Source organism: Condylura cristata, unplaced genomic scaffold, assembly GCF_000260355.1.
Source record: "Condylura cristata isolate star-nosed mole 26May11 unplaced genomic scaffold, ConCri1.0 scaffold00010, whole genome shotgun sequence".
In the NCBI taxonomy this organism is placed as follows: Eukaryota; Metazoa; Chordata; class Mammalia; order Eulipotyphla; family Talpidae; genus Condylura; species Condylura cristata.
This window is the reverse complement of record NW_004567111.1, coordinates 45,022,240-45,042,792: the sequence shown is the minus strand read 5'-3', so window position 1 is coordinate 45,042,792 and position 20,553 is coordinate 45,022,240. Positions and strand designations below refer to the sequence as shown.

The 20,553-nt window shown below is 37.9% G+C and overlaps 1 protein-coding gene across 2 annotated transcripts in view; it reads left to right on the top strand.

The window, feature by feature from the left end:
* Positions 1-20,553, top strand: part of STARD13 (StAR-related lipid transfer (START) domain containing 13) — a 156,850-nt gene that overhangs the window by 103,395 nt on the left and 32,902 nt on the right. For both annotated transcript variants that reach the window (XM_012723221.1, XM_004680197.2), the window contains exon 4: positions 15,551-15,614. In XM_012723221.1, coding sequence (XP_012578675.1) covers positions 15,551-15,614 — 64 coding nt within the window. The remainder of the gene's footprint in view (positions 1-15,550; positions 15,615-20,553) is intronic.

The window sequence follows — 20,553 nt, the reverse complement described above, 5'->3', positions numbered from 1 at the left end:
GCAGACCAAAGAACTCTAGCCCCAGGGGAATGACAGCACTTTTAAAATTTTGAGATTGATGGGTGATTAATTAGACACTGGCTCACTCACTTGCATGGTCTGTAACAACTGATGCCTGGAAAACAATAGGTGATTTTCTCATGCACTGCAGAACCAGTGATAGAGCTGGCCTCTTGTTTCATTTCTAAAGTTTTGTGGGCTGTACATTTCTCATAGATATTTGAAATGCTAAGCAAATACAGAATCCTGAAATGGAATCATAGCCAGAGGGCAGGTAGTTTCTGCCAGGTAGACAAAAGAAAACAAGAGAGCTGACTATCTTCTGCAAATGTGACCCATAAGAATTTTTTACTCACCTTTGGTGTCCTACATTGTGACTCTAGGTAGACAATTAACGTCCTAGGTTCCACTTACACTTGGAAAGTTGTTGAACAGTATTAACTTTTTAACCTGGAAAAATATATTGTACTGAGGATGTCACAACTGGGAGAACCCAACCCTGGCCTGGGTAGTTGGGTGAGCAGCTCTTATTTTCAGGTCTCCAGCTGTCTTACCACAGGTGTGAACCAGAATGGTGCCATGCCACAACTCTCCGATAGTACAGGCGACCAGGTGCTCTGTAAATATTTGTTACTGAAACTCAAAATAGTACCTTCACTGTTATTTTAACAGTCACATTTATAATCCTGTTTTGATGGTTTTTCATTCACTTTTAATTGTTTTTTGTGATTGCAAAATATTTTCTCTGTATGTAATGAAAAGTTAATTGTATAATGAAGTACCATGAGGAGTTCATTGAAACCATAACAGAATATTTGCATAACCTAGGTGTCAAAAGAATTTGCAAGGTACGTCACTTTTAAGATAACAGTAGTAAATCAAAGCCCTGGTAAGAGATCTTTTTAAAAAGGTAGTACAGGCTATTACCATTTTAGTTTGCAGTATTCACACAAAATGGTAATGTAGGTCCTGATACTCAAGCTTAACTCTGAATTTCTAATTTAATATTAAGCCAGTAAGCCATCTGCATAACTTGTTTTGTGAATAAAGAATTATTAATTAAACAAAAGGATTTACCTTGCTCAGCCCTGTTTTGTGAAGATATGGAATGACTAGGATTATACAGTTACCAATCAGCTTTTTGTATTTGAAAGTATAATTAAAGACAGTGATTTTCAGATGTGGCTGGTGGGAACGGATAAGTGTAAAGGACAGCACTGGCCAAAAAAAAAAAAAAAATGATCTAATGTTCTTAACAATTTACCTCTACACAAAGAAACATTTGATTTGAGTATGTTAAACAGCATTAGTAATAAATATAGTCTTTAAAAATACTGATGATAAATTTTAAATATTTTTAATATTTTTCCTTTTGTAATACCTACCACTGAAAATTTACAATAAAACATATTGTGTTATATCATGTAATAATATGTGACAATTAACTGAAGTAAGAGCTTGCACAAATCTTTTGGAGAAGACTAATGGAAGGTTACATCATAATCATATCACTTCTACTTCTAAAATTCTGAGCCTATAAATAAATAGTAATTCCCATAGACCATATTTTGATTTCTTTAAAACATTTTCAAAGTGCTCCATATTACTCTAAAAGGCCAGGAAGAATTTTCTAGACAAGACATGTAGAATTTTGATGTGACTATTTTGAATTTCTAACTTTGGGGATTTTCTAAAAAGATTCATTTATTTTATGCATAAATGATCTGGGGTATAGGCCATAGGTGTAGAGCATAAGAGGATTTACCAGAAACAGAGTGGGGAGCACAATAGGTAGGTTGACTGAAATGCCCTGCTGAGAAAAGCCACAGGTGAGAAAGGTGTGGTCTGCTGCACCATATGTAGTCAGCTCCTGTACCAGGGATCAAACTGTCATACTGCAGTGGCTACAGAGAGCTTCATAGCGCTGAGACTCAACTTCTTGCATCACCGGGGAGGCTCCCTTTTGGGGCCTTTTAAGTATATTAATATGCAGGAACAGCATCTTCATCTCCATGCCATCACCCTCTACAGACCTCACCTAATATAGCCAATTTAATATGGGGGCCTAGAGTACGACCCCCATATTAGACACGCTGGGGTCAAAGATAACATATTTCATATGTATATATATCACATATATGTCATATAAATAAATCTTTATGGAAAATATTGTTCTTTATATTTTTAAATGTCCCCTTATGTAACCTTTTCCAGCCGGCTTCTCAAAATTACGTTTACATGCCTAAACTTTCAGGAAAGAATATACAAGAAACTAAGAAATGGGACAGGCGAGAAAAAGGAGTTTACGTTTTAATGTTATTTATTTACCTCTGTATTCCGTTTAGATTTTTGCACTGCATTATTGAAAACATTAACAATTTTTGACACCTTGTTTACCAGACAAATAACAGATGATGATGGCGAGCATTTTACAAGTATTTACTATGTGCTATGCTTAACTCTTTGTATTGATCACTTTTAAGACTTATAAGAAGCTATGAGCAGCAGGTGTCATGTGGTTGTTTAGAATATTGATGACTGGAATCTCCTGTTCGAGTAGCTGGGTGTTCTTGATATTTTTCACTGAGGCAGTGAACAGCCTTGGAAAGGAGGGGACGGGGGGGAGGCTGCCTGGCCTGAGGAGGGGAGGTGTGCTGGGTTGAGGGAGCCTTGCCAGGTAAAGTACAGTGTGCAGGCTGAGGCTAGACAGGGACCTCACTGGAGACAGAAATGTGAAGTCGTCAGCAGGTGAAAGTATGACACTTGTGAGAGTGGCAAGGTCACCCTGGGACAGCAAGGAGATCAAGAGCAGCAAAAGAGAAGACGAAGACGTAGGCTGAGCACTGGGAACCCCACATCTACTGAGCAGACCAGCGAAGGAGCCAAGAGAGACCCCCACCCTTTGTGCCAGGGACTGAATGGGGGAGGGAGAAAGAGGGCATACCCACTTCCTTACCCACAAGCTGTTTTATGTTTTTTGGTTTGTTTTTTTTTTTTTGCTTTCAGTTTTTGAGTCTGTCTTACAAATCTCTGGTTGTGACCCTTGTTTTAACATGGGCTAGTTATCACTAGAAATTATCTGGATTAGATGCGGTTGTTAAGAACAGTTAATCAGCTAAAGATACTCATCTGACTTTTCCAGTGCTGGTGTATGTAAATTGAATGTTTGTGTGAAATTTCACAAACCAATGATGCTCAAGAAAACTTGGATTCATTTTCTTTTATTTCCTTACTCTTGGGTCACTGTGATTGTTACTCTGTTGATCTGTCAAAGGAGCTGACACTTCCTGAATCCTTGGTCACCTAAGATATAGTGGGTTTCAAATGAGTGGATTTAAATTAATATACGGCATGGTGACTATAGGTAACTGTGTTACATGTTACATATTTGTAAGTTGCTAACAGCGTATATCTTAAAAATTCTCATCACAAAAAAATTAGGAGTGATATTAATTAGGTTGATTACAGTAATCATTTTGCAGTATATACATATATCAAATCATTATGTTGTACACTGAAACTCATACAATGTTTTCTATCAGTTATAGCTCAATAAATATTATTTGTTTTCTTATGCAAATCATGCAGTTCCATGCATACACCCTCTTTCCTGCTAAGGAACTATTAATACTTGATGTTCTTAGCATAGCTAGATCTGTCAATGCTTAACCATTTTCCTCCCACACTTCAGCTGGAAGAGAACTCAGCCTTGCTGCTGCAATGGATCACTTGGTCAACCAGCCAGAGGAAAAGGCTCAGCAGATCACAGCTGTGGCCTCCCCTGACTGAGCCAGTGGTGGTATACAGACAGCCACTGACATTATTTTTTTTCTCCCCAAGATACCATAAGGCCCTCCTGCTGGATGGCCGATGATTTCAAAGGCCTCACCCTTGCTGCGTTACATACCAGAGTTGTCTGTTGGCCTTGCGATCCACCCTGCTCACAGATTCTGTTTTGTAAACTACCCCTGCAGCTGGGAGACCTTTCCCAGGCCCCCAGTTCTCACCCCACAGAGAAGGAGCTGCTGCTCCCTGGTGTTCGCCTTTGATCCCTGGGTTGCTGGTGACTTTGTTTCTGAATGTCTTTGAGGACCACACCCAGAACACTCCTAGGCAGACTGGGCTAAGTACCTTTAGCTCCTGCCATGTGAATATAGGGTGAGAAGTTCAGGCTGTGTGGGCTTTAATCAGAATCGCATGTGAGAGAAGAATGAACTCGAACCCCAGCTCATTACTTCTCTCCTGCCTTTGCCAGGAATATTAGAAATATTACAGGAAACTGACCATTAAATCAGCATGGGAGACCTCACGACCTGTCTGAAACCTGACATTTTAAATGAAAATTATAAATCTAAATTATGAGAAGGGAAAGGGCGTCATAGCTTTCCTGAACGTCTCTAGCAGAATGCAGCCAGGCGCCTGACAGTGATGTTGAAGACTCCTCTCTGGGAACACACACCCTGCTCACAAATCCAGAGCTCTCAGCGAGCTCGCTGCTCAGCTTTTCCCTTGTCCCGCAGGACCCCCTCCCTTACCTTCCAGCATCCTCTTGCTAATCTCTCTGCTATGTGCTTGTACCCAGCTGGATTTTACACTGACCACTCACCACTTCCTACAGTGCTGGTTAGCTGGCAGAGTGAGGCCTTTTCTACCAGCTTCTAAGAGCTCGACTGAAGGGACTGTATCTTTCAGCCTTGTTCACCACAGGTGCCTGGTGTTTCTGGGCTTTGTTGTCAGCAAAAACTCCAGTGTTTGTTAAGTGAACTGGAATCTGAAAACAAGCAGCATCTCAGTTGACAAATTACTTCTTCATGTTAAAGATCACAGGGTGTTAAAAAATAACATTTTTTTGCCGTAAATGTCTCTCCTTATCTAAAGTTCTTATTTATTTTATTTATTTATTTATTTGTTTATTTTTTTTAATATCATTCTTCATTTTGTGCATTTTTTTCATTTCAGTTGTAATCCCCATGGACTTCCCACCACCAGTTCACCTATGTGCCATCACCATAGTCCAGTGCACTCTTCCCACTCCATTTCTAAATTTTTTAAAAAGAATATGCTCATTGTGGGTCTGTCTTCACTTTCCCAGGGTCCACTTGCTTCTCAGACCTCTTCATTAAGGCTTCTATGAACCTGCCTACTAACTGCTAAATTTAAAAGGTGTGTTTCAGATCTTATGTCCTTTAGTCTTTCTTAAATATTTGCTGCAACTAACCAATCATCAACTCCTTTCTGTGATGCTCACTCTTTGGCTTCCATGATACTTCTTTCGGCGAGTTGACCTAGTACAGTTCTGACCAGGCCTTCCCAGAGCCCGGCCCCTCCTCCTGACCCCACACCTAAAACAAGAGGGTTTCCGGGCTCCGAATTCTCTCTGGTGATTGCTTTAATTATCATGCATCTTCTGTGTTTATCATCTGTATGCCAGTCATTCCCAAGTGGATCCAGACATCACAGGGACCCCTAAATAACAAATCTAAACATGAGCCTATTGTCTTCTCCATATCCTAGCTCCCTGCCAACTTCTCTATTTAATCATTTGCTTTATTCAATGGCACATTTATGAAAACCCAAAATCTGGTGGTAATCTTCTATCTCTACCCCTCTGCAGCTGCCATTTCAATCAAGACTTGCTCCTCCTCCGCCCCTTCCATTCTTTGCCATCTCTCCCCTAAGCTATGTAATCATCTCCAACCTGCCACCACTCATGCTTCTGATATGCAACTGACTTGCATATCTATTGATATGCAATATCTATTGATATTGTTATCTTCAGAAACCTTTACAGAAGTGCTAGTACACTATTAAAGAGCAAATAGTCAGACATCTCATTTTAACAACGAAACTTGAGGTTTTAATGAGAATGTCAAGAAGAAGAGAAGATTCATATTGATATATTACTCTCCTGTCAAAGATCATTCAGTAGCTCCCAATGCCCACAGATTGCTCCTCACATCCTCATTTTGGGCCTTCATGGTCTATCCCCTTCACATACCTGCAGTTCCCAAACTATAGCAAGCTAATATCAGTGTCTTTGCTTTGCCTGTAATTCCTCTACACCAAAAAGCAAATATGCAAGTCTCAAATGTTACCTTCTCTAGGAGTTTTGGTTCTTGTGGCTCAGAAATGAGTTGCTTTTTTCTCATATATATATATATAAGACTCTAAGATCCACAAGGGCAGGGATGTTATCTTGTTTACCTGTGAATTTCCATGACTTAGCATTTTTCATAGTGCATACACTACTGTCAGATGAATGAATCTTCTCTTCTTCTTGACATTCTCATTAAAACCTCAAGTTTCGTTGTTAAAATGAGATGTCTGACTATTTGCTCTTTAATAGTGTACTAGCACTTCTGTAAAGGTTTCTGAGGATAACAATATCAGTAGATTCTGGTAACATTACCATTGTGGATATTTCTTCTAAATAAGTCAAACTGCTTTGCTGATGTTAACATAAACAAAAATCCAGTTTGCTCAAAGCACAGACAGGTCAGGTTTCATCATGTATTATGAATTTTCTCCTTCCTTGGAAAAAATAGAGGGGAAGGACACTACCACTTATTGCATGCATTGCTTATGCTAAGTACATGACATCTGTACTCATTTTCCAGGTCCTCCTGAAATTTTTCTTGAATGAAGCAGCAAAATCACTGGGCAGGGAGAAATTCTAACTTTGCTGCTTACTAGTAGGTGGCTCGTTTGAGCTAATGTTCCTCACAGAGCTTTCCTCTCTTTATCTGAAAATAAAAGGGTCAGACCAAGTGGTCCCTAGAGTTACCTAAGCTCTAATGTTTCATCAGCCAACATTTACTAAGTGGGTTCACTCTGAGCCTAGTGCCTGTACTGAGTATTAGAGATGCAAATAAGGTCTGCCTCTCCCAGCCTGTCATGTTGTGTGGAGAGAATAATTCTGTTATTCTGACTATCCAAGGTTCATTGCAACTGTTTACAGTCAATCACTGATTGGAACTATAAAGACAAAATATTTTAAGTTAAGACAGAAGATTTTACTAAGACTATCATGTATAAACTTTCCTGCTAGGTTTTATGCAGATTGGAATAATAAATTATGCGTCCTGCCACAAAAGAGACTATAATCCAGTTGAAGATACATGTGCATGCAGTGAATAAATTTTATAATCAAAATTGGTTTTTTTGAGGAATTAGTTTCTTAGACAACCAATGTTAGACCAACTTAGATGATCTCAAGTGTGTTATATTGATGTTACTTTTTATCATTAAGTTGGAGGGAAACCAAAAACAATACCAAATATTTGTCTTAAATGTGGCCTGTCTTTACTCACAGCAGAATTTCACAAAGGTTTTGATGAAGTGTTCTAAATATTTCTGTTACATGAATTATTGTTCTACCTAAGGCATCCAGTCTTTAAAGAATCATTTAAATCACTCTGAGGTGTGTATCTCATTCATTTAGTATTCAGTCTAACCACTGTGTGAACTAAATCCCAAGCTGATGGTACACCACCCCGGCACCCAGAGTGTTACATTACAGTCCATAGACCTACACTGAAACATCATTATCACCCAAAGTCACTCTTGGTCTAAGACATTCTAGGGACTTGTCTAGATTGCTTTTTCTCCATGCATTTATCCAATTTATTCAGTACCATTTGTTGAAAGTCTCTTTTCCATTGTACTCTCTGCTCCTTTGTCAAGAATAGTTGATTATATTTGTGTAGACATACTTATGAGATCTCTAATGTGTTCCTGTGATCTGGTTGGGTCTTCTTTTGCCAATACCAGTCTTACTCAATGGAACTTTATACTAAATCTTAAAATTGAATAGTACTTCCAACTTTGTTCTCTGCTTCAATATTTTGTTGGTTATTCTGGGTCATTTGTCTCCATATAAATTTTACATTTTTTTTTGTCTTACAATTCTTTTTTGTTATTTAAAACCTGGACATTTTAAATATATATATATATATTTTTAAAGATTTATTTATTTATATTTACAGAACTGGGGTACAGGCCAGAGCTATGGTGGGTAAGAGGATTCACCAGAGACAAAGTGGGAAACAGAACAGGCAGATCTACTGAAATATACTGCTGTGGGGTATAGCAGGGAGGTCAGAAGACACCTGCCATGCCATGTGGGTCATCTCCCTGGCCGGGGATCGAACTTGTGCTGCAGTGGCTTCAAAGAGTTTCATTATGCCGTGCTTTATAACCCATTGTGCCACCAGGGAGAACCTCATTTTAAATATCATAATGTGGAAACTCTCCCCAAGGTTTGTTGTTTTTGCTGCTGTTTGGTTGGTGACTTTCCTCAACTAAATTTTCTAAGTTTTGAAGCCTTTGTCATCTATAACCACTGAAGCCTCCACTAGGTAGTGTAATGGTCAGCAAATAGTTGGACAGAGATATATATCCTTAAATGCCTTAAAGCAGTGTATTCCCTAGCCTTTGCCAAACTGTTCTTTGTGCCAGTGGGCTATTGTTTCAGTGCACCAGCAGGAAGTTAGTAATTCTGCTTTAGCCTTTACTTCCTGCTTGTGCAGATCGTGAAGGTCAGTCAGAGGTGAAATACTAGACCTTCTCAAGTACATAGTGCTGTAGTACTAGTATGTGTGTAGTACTGCCCCTGAACACGACCTTCTAGGCTCATGAGAAATGTGTCAGAATTTTCCTAATCCCTTGTGGACATCTCACTCCATTTGATTCAAGTCTTTTTTTTTTTTTTTTTAAGGATTTATTTATTTGTGCATACAGAACTGGGGTATAGGTCAGAGGTGCAGAGAGGATTTTTCAGAGACAGAGTGGAGAGCAGGACAGGCTGACTGATGAAGTACATTGCTGAGGGGAGCAGCAGGTCAGGGCAGGCGGGGATCGAACTCATGCTGAAATAGCTTTAGCTTCTTAGTGCTGTGCTTTAACCCGCTGCGCCACCAGGGAGGGCCCTGATTCACATCTTATTTGGTCAAACCATAATTACCATTTCAGGCAACTGCCTTGTTAAATAATTGCCACTGATTGTTTTGGCAAGGGGGTGGGGGGAAGGGAGGGGAATGACTGTTCTCAGTGATAAGCTCAGAGTCAGCTTAAATAAAGATAAGCCCTGTGAATGGAGTCAGCTGAGAAATTGTCAGATTGTGCAGATAATGATAGTTATTTAACAATGGCACTTTGGGGAGATCATCCCCTCTCCAGTGCCTCCTAGCCCATTTATTTTCATAGCTACTCTGATTTTGATGTTGTTGGTTTTCAAAACCCCTTCAGAGCTGGGAATATGGCTACGATAATTGGGCAGGTTCCAGTGCCCCCAGATGTACTATTCTTATTCTATCTTTTTCCATAAAGAGGAGTTTCTTGGTTTATTATGTCTTTATTGATTAGTAGATTTTCATTAAAAGTTGATTTGGACAATGTTTGTCAGTATTGTTGCTTTTGCATGGTTTTGTAGATCTTTATACCATAATTCCCACTGATACTACCTTTGCCTTATGGATTATTGTTTTTAGGTAAGTATATATTTTTAAAATATTTTATATTTTTACTGAACTATAATTTATACCCAAACAAACATGGAGTATGCAATTTGATAAGTTTTGTCAATTGTGTTCACTTATATAACTATACAGTGCTATATATCTCATGTTATATCACATTGTTCTATATATCTTGTAATACAGAACATTTCCATGACCTCAAAATAACGACTGTTGCTAACACTTGGTGACTACTTTTTCTGTCACTACAGTTTTACTTTTTTCAAAAGTTTGTAAAAAGGCAATCGTATAATGTATGCTCTTTGTATCTGACTTCTATCATTTAGTATCACACCTCTGAGATTCACCCATGTTGCATGTATGAGTAGCCAGTAGGTTTACACTGTTGAGCTGTTTCATTCATAGATATACCACAATTTTTCTATACATTTTCCATTTGATGGGCATTTGGGTTGTTTCTACTTTAATATTATATCATGAATAAAGTTATGAGTATTTACATACAAACCTCTGTATGGATGTGAAATTTATTTATTTTTAATTGATAAGTAAAAAAGTGGGATTGCAGGGTCAGATGCTAAGAATATTTTCATTTTATAAGAAAATGTCAAACTTTTCCAAAGAGGGTGTACTCTTTGAAAGTTTTAGTATTTCTGCATCATCTTTAAAGCTTAATACTCAGTATTTCTAACTTAGGCATTCTAATTGGTGTCTATAATGGTGTCTATAATGATTTTATATGCAGTTCTCCTATGACTCATGATGTTGAACATTTTTTTCATGTACTTATTTAGCATTTGTATATCTTCTTTTAGGAAGCATTCTTTAAGTAGTTTATTCATCTTAAAAATCAACTTCTTTTATGTAGAATAGAATTTAAGAGTTTTTTGTATATTCTGGATACCAGTAACTTCTGACCTGTATGTTTTGAAAGCAATTTCTGGGAGAAGTAATTTTTTTTTTTAAGATTTATTTATGTATGCAGAAATGGGGTACAAGCCAGAGGGGCAGGGGCAGTGAGAGGATTCACCAGAGACAGAGTGGGGAGCAGAACAGGCAGATCCACGAAGTACACTGCTGAGGGGAGCATCAGGTGAGACAGGAGCAGTCTGACGGGCCATGTAGGTCACCTCCAGGGCTGGGGATCAAACTCGCACTGAAGCCACTGGGGCTGGCTTGCTGTGCTGCGTCCTTACCCGTTGTGCCAACAGGGAGGGCCCTGGAGAAGTAATTGTTAAGGCACAAGCGAAGAACTGTGTTAAGGTAAATAAAAGGATCCAAAGCTAGGTAGTCAAATTTAGTTAAAGTCACCAGTTTTAAAAGACAATAAATAAAACTCCAGTATTTCAAGAAGTACAAAGTATATTAAGGCATGTGGTCTATGGAGGATTATTCCTTTGATAGCTCTCTAAATGTAGTGGATTAAAATTTTTACATAGAACAAAACAGTTTGTTTGTGCTCCCAAACTATAATGAAAGAACAAGTTATTCGATTTTTTAAAATGTTGTAACAGGCAATGCTTTCTAAATAGACTTGTTATAGAGTCTGTAACAGAATCTTGTTACAGAGTCTGCCAGGTGAGCAGCATCCACTAGTTGCAGCTAAATCAGAGCTTTCAAATGAGAACACACATAATTTACTAAACATGCCACTTTCGCTGTTAGGCAAAGAGGTTAGCACTTGAATAAATGGTAAAAAGACATGTTATCAGAGCAAAGACCAACAATCTGCTGACAACAGCTCCAAACTAGAACATCAACTCCTGAACTAGAATTGTTTATTCTATTTGACATCAATGGGTGTGTAGTCAGTGGGTAAAATGAAATGAGAGAACTTATCAAATATCTTTAAGCAAATAAATGGCATGATAAAAAGTTGAGATACAGAACTGGTTCCAGTGTGAAGCATTACAAGTATTAGAGAAACCAATTAAGAGGCTGTTGCCTGATTCTAGGTAGAGAAGAGAAGAGACTGATTTAAACTATAAAAGAGAGGCAAGATTTCAGAGGTACCTTGGAGGTATGACTGACAGGACTTAATGATCAAATAAATATAGATACTGAAGAAAAGTCTGAAAATGACTCATCTTTCAGTTGAGTGGCCTTAATCATGATAAGACATACAATCGGAAAAATGGGTTTTAAAGAGAAAGGTTGAGTTGAATTTTGGTAATTGGATTTGACAGGCAGAACCCCACCTATAGGTGAAACTAGTGAGTAGTCAGATGTATAGCTTTAGGATTCATATGAGACGTCCGAGTTACAAGTAAAGAATTAGATATCATCAGAGTCTAGTTTATCTTAAAATGAAAGAAGGTATTTCAGAATGTCCGTGCAGAGAAAAAGAGCAAGGAATGAAGTCTAATTCTAAATAACAATAATAATAATAATATTTAAGGGGCTAGCACTACTTGGTGACAGGAAGAAGCCAATAATAAGAGAGATTAGATAATTCACATTCTTGAATCTCCATGATCAGAAGAGTATGAAGGAATAGTGGGTGGTAATTAGTATCCATGGCTACAAAGAAGTCTTTGCTGAGAACAAGCTATGGAATTTGATAACATAAAAGTCATTCATTAAAACAGGAAACAGCCCAAATACCAATCTGTAAGAGATTTAGATAATTCAATTGTGTATCTTCATATAGTGAAATACTACATAACTGCTAAAACAAATTATTGTACTATACACAATAACATGGATCTACCTCAAAAGTATGTGTGAAGTGAAAAAAAAAATCTAGGATGCACAAAAAGTACATGCTGTATGTCTCTGTTTATATGATGACAGTAGGTTTCCAGACCAATATAGATAATAGAAATCAAAAGGAGAAAGTCCCTAGAGGTGTTGGGAGGGGTTTGGTGGTGGGAAGACTTGAAAGTAAGAGAGCACAAGACAATTTTCTGATGTGAAGACACATTCTTATCTTGTTTAAGGGAACTTAGAATTGCCAAAATCAGTGGACTGAAAATAATTTGTAAAATTACTCCTGAAAAAATTACTCCTAAATTCCTTTTATTTTTACAGAGAGACAGTCCTATGCAAAATCAAATGCCCAAATAAAAGGAGGTTACAATTACAAAATTTTAAAGGCAGAAAATAGTAATATGTCATAGAGGACTGCCGCGCCAGTACGACAGCAGAAATGGTCTGAGCGAAGGACGTCAGGATTAAAGCACACACTTCTTGGTCAGCAAGCAAAGGCACACTTTATTTTTCTCTCCTTCCCTATTTATACCCTTCAGCATGGAGCCTGGGGCTGGGGGTAGGCAGAAGCTCTCAGCAAGTGCATCAATAACGTGCGACAATAACATGGGGGTCAAAGAACACAAGGTAGCAAACACAAGGCAGGAACACTTCGTGCCTCCTGTTTTTCTGTTCCAGCACCCATGGCTCATTCTTTGTTTCCACACAACAGTGTGCATAAGATTCTGTGGGGGAGGTGGGGAGGTCTGTCCAGGCAAAGGACCCAACAGAGGACTTACAGAGTTTAAGGAACAAAATATAAGTGGTTAGTGAAGAAAGTCATAAAATAATTTAATTAGCACTGCAGAAATCCAAAAAGTTCCAAAACAAGAGGTGAAAATGTAGTAAGTGAGTAAAAGGAAGGTTGTTTGTAATTCTATTTTAGGATAGAGCCCTCTATTTATTTCCTCACTCTATATCACACCATCAGCTCTAGAAATTTATTCTCTGGAACAGAAATTCCCTAGACTGGGGAACAGTAAACATAGTTGAAGGTAGAGTATTCTATTAAAAATGGGGTCTTCTGTAACTTTACCTACCTTTTGAATAGTGAGATTCCAGAACTCGTAGTAGCAAAGCTCTACAATATTGGAAAACTTACAAGAAGGATCTGAGAATCTGAGTTCCAAGAAACCTGTCTATGATTTAAAAAAAGAGAGAGAGAGAGAGAAACAAGTGGAGTAAGCCTAAGCTGAACAGGTCGGAGATTCTAAGAGAGAAATTTCCAAGAAAATTAATAAACTAATGTGTTAAAAGATTTAAGAGAAACAGACAACTGTGAGACTATTTGAATTTGAATTTAGGGATGAATACATAGAAAAGAGGACAAAAGTAAGCAAGATGTCTATTAACTTCTGGGAAAATGAAAACTTGAAAGTGAAAAGAGTATAATCAGGGTGTGACATTCATGTGAATAGCATTTACATGGGGCCATAAAACATGGATCTGATTTATCAAAATGTTATAAATTTATAATGATATTTAAGAGACAAAGGTATGAATATTTGTGGAAATGTATATCAAAAATAACAGGTCTTCATCTTTCAGAGAACAAAGTCAGCAGCTAATGACTTAAATTAAAAAAAAGAAAAAAGAAAAGTTACTTCATAAGCAAAAATGAAACAGTTAAAAGAGTGACAATTGAAAAAGAATATGAGGTATAAAATTTGATCCTGTAAATCGTATATATTCAATAAGTATTATTTTTTTAAAGAAAACAAATGAAATTATTACTAAAGCTATTTGCAAAGAGAGCTTCATGAAATCAAATTCCAGTGGGTTGAAGAGTAAATGGAAATTGAGGATGCTTTCAGTAAACCAAGTAGTAAAAGAATGAAGACTTTTAGAGTAGTTGGTATAACAATTTGCTGGAAAGATAGGATTGAAGGAAAATTTATAGTTTGATTATATTTATTTAGATTACTAACCAATTGATTTGTCTGTTTGTTCAAGAAAGGAATGAGCTTGAGGAAACAAAAGCAGTTGAGACAGTTAACTGATCAGAGAGGGAAAAAATGAAGTATGAAAGTTCCAGATGGAATGGTAGATGTTGAAATAAAAAACATGACTAAAGGATTAGTTTGGAAAAAGAATATGACTATATTTTTTATGATGAAGAAAAGTATTATTAGAAGAATTTATGTTGAAGCGCTTGTGTTTTTTTACAGGCAGTGGTGACCAAGTCATATGTTAATGGGCTGGGAAGTTTTTGATGGTCTGAGATTGGAAGCCGCCCAGAATTAAAAAGGAATGTTGGCTAGCAATTTGGGAAATCCAACTAAGGATGAAAATCAAAGTATATTAGTCACAAAATACCAACTGGGTGTCTTATACAGTACAAGATTATTTTCTAACAGGGATGATAAAAAGTCCAAGATTGGGCTCTCCCTGGTGGAGCAGTGGGTTAAAGCACAGCACTATACAGCTATCCGCAGCCACTGCAGCACAAGTTTGATCCCCTGCGTACCTGAAACTGACCCACATGGCGTGGCAGACCTCTTCTGACCTGCCCACTGCTCCCCTCAGCAGTGTGTTACAGTACATCTGCCTGCTCTCTCTCTGATGATTCCTCTTACCCCCCCAAGACCCCACACCTCTGGCCTGTACCCCAGTTCTTGTATGCATAAATAAGTCTTTTAAAAAAAGTCCAAGATCAGGTACCAATAGGATGTGGTTTCTTGCTGGCTTACAGACCTTCTTCTCTCTGTATACTCACCTGACAGATTGAGAGGAAACCAAACCTCAAATATTGCTTCTTAGGACATCAGGACCTAGATGGTCCACCTATTGGACCAAGGTTTCCCCCAATGACCTTAATTAACCTTAATTACTTTACTCCAGATGTACATTGGAATTTAAAGCTTCAACATATGATCTTTGATGTGGAAACCATTCAATACATAGCATTGTAATATTGTAATGTGTGTGTGTGTGTGTTTTCCATTTATACCCAATAACAGCCCAAGAGCAAAAAGAAAACAGATACCTGAGTGATACAAATTTGGAAAATTAGTCCAATAGAGGATCAAGGTTGCAAGTGAATTGAGGGACAGGTGAAAGTATGACTGAAATGATTGCCCGTGAGCTCTCAGAACAGTTAGAAGTGAAGACAGGAATGTATTGGATTCAACAAGGCTTCTTGGGTCTGGAGGCTGGAGAACAAATGAAAATCATAGTGGAACTTCCGTGAAGATGGTACTTTCCTGGAACATAACTGAATGTTTCTGCACTTTCAAATTCATGAGCAGCAAATGATAATTTTAAAACTGGAACTAAACGTTAGATTCATTAGTGGTAGCAATCATCACATTTTTCTTTCTTTCTAGACGACTAAATACATTGAACAAGTGTGCCTCAATGAAACTTGATGTGAACTTCCAAAGGAAAAAGGTATGTCTGCACCTAAGAGCACACTTATACCAGCAAAAGAAGCTGCATTCATAGATTGCCAGTTCATTTTGCTTCAATTTTTAATCATGTTTGCTTAAAGATAAAAATGTCATAATTCTTGATGGTAGTCTTTCAGAAGTTAAATTGTGTATATCCTTTCTATATTAAGCTCAAAAACTCTATAGTAATTAGTAGGTTAGGAAAATGTAGAAAAGACTATATGGGTTCACACCAATTGTCTCCTGATTTATTCTTTCCAGTAGCATTTTATTTCAAGCATATTTCAAGATGTAATCATTCTCAAGAAAGTTCATTCCATAATGTTGGAGGAGGTGAGGGGAGACGTATAACAACATGATACTAAGCCTGCCTCATCTTCACTATCTTCCCCTTCTTGCACTTCTTTCTACAAATACTTTCACTCTTTTTTTGTTGTTTGTTGTTATTTTTAACTGATGTTATATTGCATTATAACTTATATAAGTTTCAGGGTGTGCTTCATCTTAAATCAAAATCCATATATACTACATTGAATTCACTAATGAGTCCAATTATATCCTTCACCATACTATTTAACCATTTTCTCCTGATTAACCCACCCTCTCCTCCCCCTTCCTTCTGTTAACCACTAAATTGTTCTTAGAGTCAAAATGTTATTTTCATTTCAATTAGTTCATTTGTTTGTTTTTATTATTTATGTACCACAAATGAGGAAATCATTTGGCATTTTTTCTTTCCCCACCTGTCTTATTTCAATAAGCATAATACCCTCTAGTTTCCATCCATGTTGTTGCAAATGACAGGATGTCACCTTTTTTACTGCTGAGTAGCATTCCATTGAGTACATACCACATCTTCCTTACCTGATCACCTTTCCATTGGCACTGAGGTTATTGCCAACTCTTGACTATGAATAATGTTACTGTGAGCATGAGGGTGCATATATATCTTCAAAGTATTTTGGGGATAAAAATCCCTAAGTGAGATAACTGGATCATCAGAAATTCTGTATTTGATTTTTTAAGAAATCACCAGATTGCTTTAATTCATCTTTTAGAGTCATTATGCTGCTCCCTCTTCTGGGACTTTACATGTGCAGTTCTCTTCTGTATAAATAAGATGGAAATTTCAGTTCTGAAATAAAGGTATTGCAGTTTGAAAAAGTAGTTTCTTGAGCACTTACTATATTCCAGGAATATGTGATTACTTATCATAAGCATTCTCACTTGATCCAGTGAGGTGGAGGGTCTCTGTTTTCTAGGTAAGGAAAGTAAAAACATGAACAACTTAAGTCATATAGCAGTGCTCTTTCAGCTGTGCAGAACAGGGTTTAAAGCTCAGATTCATCTAATTCCAAAATCATCTAATTTCAAAAACACTGTGCTGAAAGGCCTTTTTTCATTGAATGGGTCCTTTGTAGATCAAGATCTAGATAAGAAAAGTAAAATGTGAACAGCTTAAGTCATATGCCAGGGATCTTTCAATAAGTGCAGAATAAAGTTTCAACCTCAAATTCATCTAATTCCAAAAATCAAGGCTCCTAGCTACTATACTGAAAGACTTCTTTCTCACTGAATCAATCCTTTTAGGAAACTCAGAATTAAGATCACTAACTGCATGTTTCATGTCACATATTCAATATGTAAAAATCGAGTCTGCCTATATTTTGAAGAGGCAGAGGAAACATCTTTGAGTCAAAAGAAAGTTTTCTTTATTCTGGTCTACACAGAGAAGTGATTAAATCCAATGGATTTCAATCACTCATGAGTAACCTAATCTTTAAAAATAACTTTAACCTTACCTTAAAAACAATTTGGGGTTTGAACTTGGAACCAAAGTTTTAAGTTAAGTAGGTAAAAGGGCGAGAAACAATATCCAGAGAAATATTAAAGCATGAGCAATTTTGTCCAGGCCAAAGACAAATTAAAAAATGTGGGAATAAATGTCCGAACAGCTGTCTGACTGAATGGACCCCTTGAGAAGCAGACATACTATTTGAAGCATAAGGGTCAGATGTTGTTTTGATTATAACACATGGTTCTTATTAAACTGAACACAGGCACCCCTGTGTATCTAAAGTGTGGCTGGCCTACAAGGCTGTCTATACAGATCTTTAGTTGCAGAGTATTACAAAAGAAAATGCCAAGCACGAATGGCATGATTTGTTTTCAATCAAGCAGAATGATTGGACTCTTACCCTATCACCAGCTTTTCAAAACCTATATGTGAGATAAACTTGAGTAACATTTGTTAGACCGCGTGTGTGTTATTGCACAAAAGGTCCTCTGTAAATTGGTCGCTTCGGGATTCTGACATTCTTATTTATTCCTTATGTTGGATAGAGTGGCACACACTTACAGCCCTGCTTAACTGTAAGCCTTACAAATGCCCCCATTGAATAGAATACTGCTTTTCATGTTGTGTGCTTGGGAGCCATGACTGGAATTTTCAAATAAATAATTCCAACCTGTAGTCACCACCCACTGTGAATCTCAGTAACATAGTAATGACCGGTCTCTGAGATTGTGTTCTTTAAAAAAAAAAAAAAGTTTTGTTTTCTAATATTTGGATAATTGCACTTTGATATACCTTGTTTATTTTGTGCCTTTTTTTTAAGATTTATTTATTTATACATAAAATAACTGGGGTATAGGCCAGAGGTGCGAGGATTCACAAAGTGGGGAGCAGAACATGCAGGTCTACTGAAATATACTGCTGAGGGGAGCAGCAGGCAGGACAAGCAAGGTATCATCTGGGCCACCTCCCTAGCCAGAATCAAACTCATACTGCAGTGGCTGCAGACAGCTTCATAGTGCTGAGCTTTAACCCATTGTGCCACCAGGGAGGACCTGAGATTGTGTTCTAAGAGTTACAGGCCCTGACCCAAAAGAATAGGCCTTTTGCCCTCCAGGGAAAGAATTCACCAAAGAGCACTATTAGGTGTCCTTGAGCCACACAAAGCTTTATTAAAGAGTCATACATGAGGGAACCAGTGCAGGAAAGGAGAATATAGTCTGGCCCTTGACATGAGTTAGGAAGAGATATTCAAAGGGTAGGTCCATGTAGTGGGGAGGAAGAGCACAATGTTAGAGCGTGTCCTGGAGTGGGCTACACTTGGGCATGTACAGATAGGCCAGACTCCTACTGAGCATGTGGCTCTCAGCCTACCCCTGCCAGGAGTTTGTGAGATAATCATTAGTCAGGATGTAACACTTTTGCCTAGCATGGTGCCTCATGGTCAGTGTGAGAGGCCAAAATGGAAAGAACTCTCTGGGTCATGATTTAATGCACGCATTCAAACAGGACTTGGACGACTCATCCTACTGGCTCACAATGTCTTCTACCTAGGCTGTCTCATCAACAAGTATGCAAGAGATTCTGTGTGGTAATACAGTGCCGTGATCAGTCCCTTGCACAAGTTACAGGTTATTCTTTTATTACACTGCACAAAAAAAGTCAATAAATGCAGGCTTGGAAGAGACCAAATGGTCAAAAATAGCAAGTGAAACTCGAGACCAAACACAATAAGAAACTGCAACCAACTTGCAGTTTGTTTATTTGGAAGAAAAATAACTCAACCACATTTCCTATAGGCATGTGCTCATTTAAAGCAGTCCACAAAATCAAATAGAATATCACCTCTAATCTGCAGGGGTTCTGATCTACTTAACTCTGTAGAATGTTAACCCCAAATGGCTTCAGCTGTCCTTCTCCCACTCAGGCCTGTGAAAGTGCTGTGTGAGCTTGCATGGTGGTTTGTGTGGTGAGCAAACATTCGGTGCTTACTCTATGCCAGACACTGTTCTTCATCATTAACTCAACATCACAGATGTAGAAACTGATGAGCAGATAAACCCCAAGCTACAAAGAAACAGCAGAAGCAGGATTTGAACCCAGATATCCAAAGTACCTCTTAATACCTTTCAAATATTTTCAGAATTTATTGAGCCTGAGTGAACTCAACCAGCCCTTCCCGAGACCTGGAAGGGTATCTTCAGCATTCCATGTGATTACATATTTTTGTTGTTTTTAAGAGGCATGTTTCCTGTCACCATTCCCAATTTATTTAATGCCTCCTTGAAAATATATCTCTGGGTGTCTCATAATGAATGAGTCATGAAACTCATTGTTCTGCCTTGCTTTTTGTTCTCATTTTATCTCGTTTAACTCTGAATAGTTTGGTGGGTTCACCTAAAAAAGAAAAATGTCCCCAAAAAGTTGAAAATGGAAGCCTCAGACCCACTTCATGAGGTGTGCGCTTTTCCTGTCCATGTAAAGCACCAGGAGAAATGCCCTCTCACTGGACCATACCTTACCATTTTGCAGAAGAGAAAAGTAGTGTTTTGGTTTGTTTTTGTTTTTAATAGTTTTTTTTTTTACATCATTCTTCATTTTGCACATTTTTTCATCTCAGTTGTACCCTTTGGACTTCCCACCACCAGTTCACCTAGGTGCCATCACCATAGTCCCATGCTCTCTTCCCACTCCAGTTTTGATCCTGTTCCCGTCTCCACCCTCATTGGATGTCTCTGATTTATAGTTGTTCATTGATTTTTGTTTTTACTTTATTACAATTGCTTTTTTTTTTCTGATCCCTTATGCTCCTGCTATGAGTACTTTCTTTAGAAAAAATCATATTTTAAAGACTCATGTTTCCCTTCTATATCTCTTGTGAGAGTCAGATAGATGCATGTTTTCCGTTTTAGCCCACACCTCACAGAAATGCCATCCTTGAGGCATTTCCAAATAGCCTGAGTATATTGGCAGTACCCCAGCTCTCCAGTTCTACCACTCCCAGTTCCTGCTCTCATTTCCTACCCCAGCATACCCTCCCCCCCCCTTCAGGCTCCTCCCCTCTGTTGCACTGCTAGTGGCACATTCCTGCTTCTGAACCAGCAGACTCAGTTCACTTTAATGGAAGACACACTTCTAAATTTCT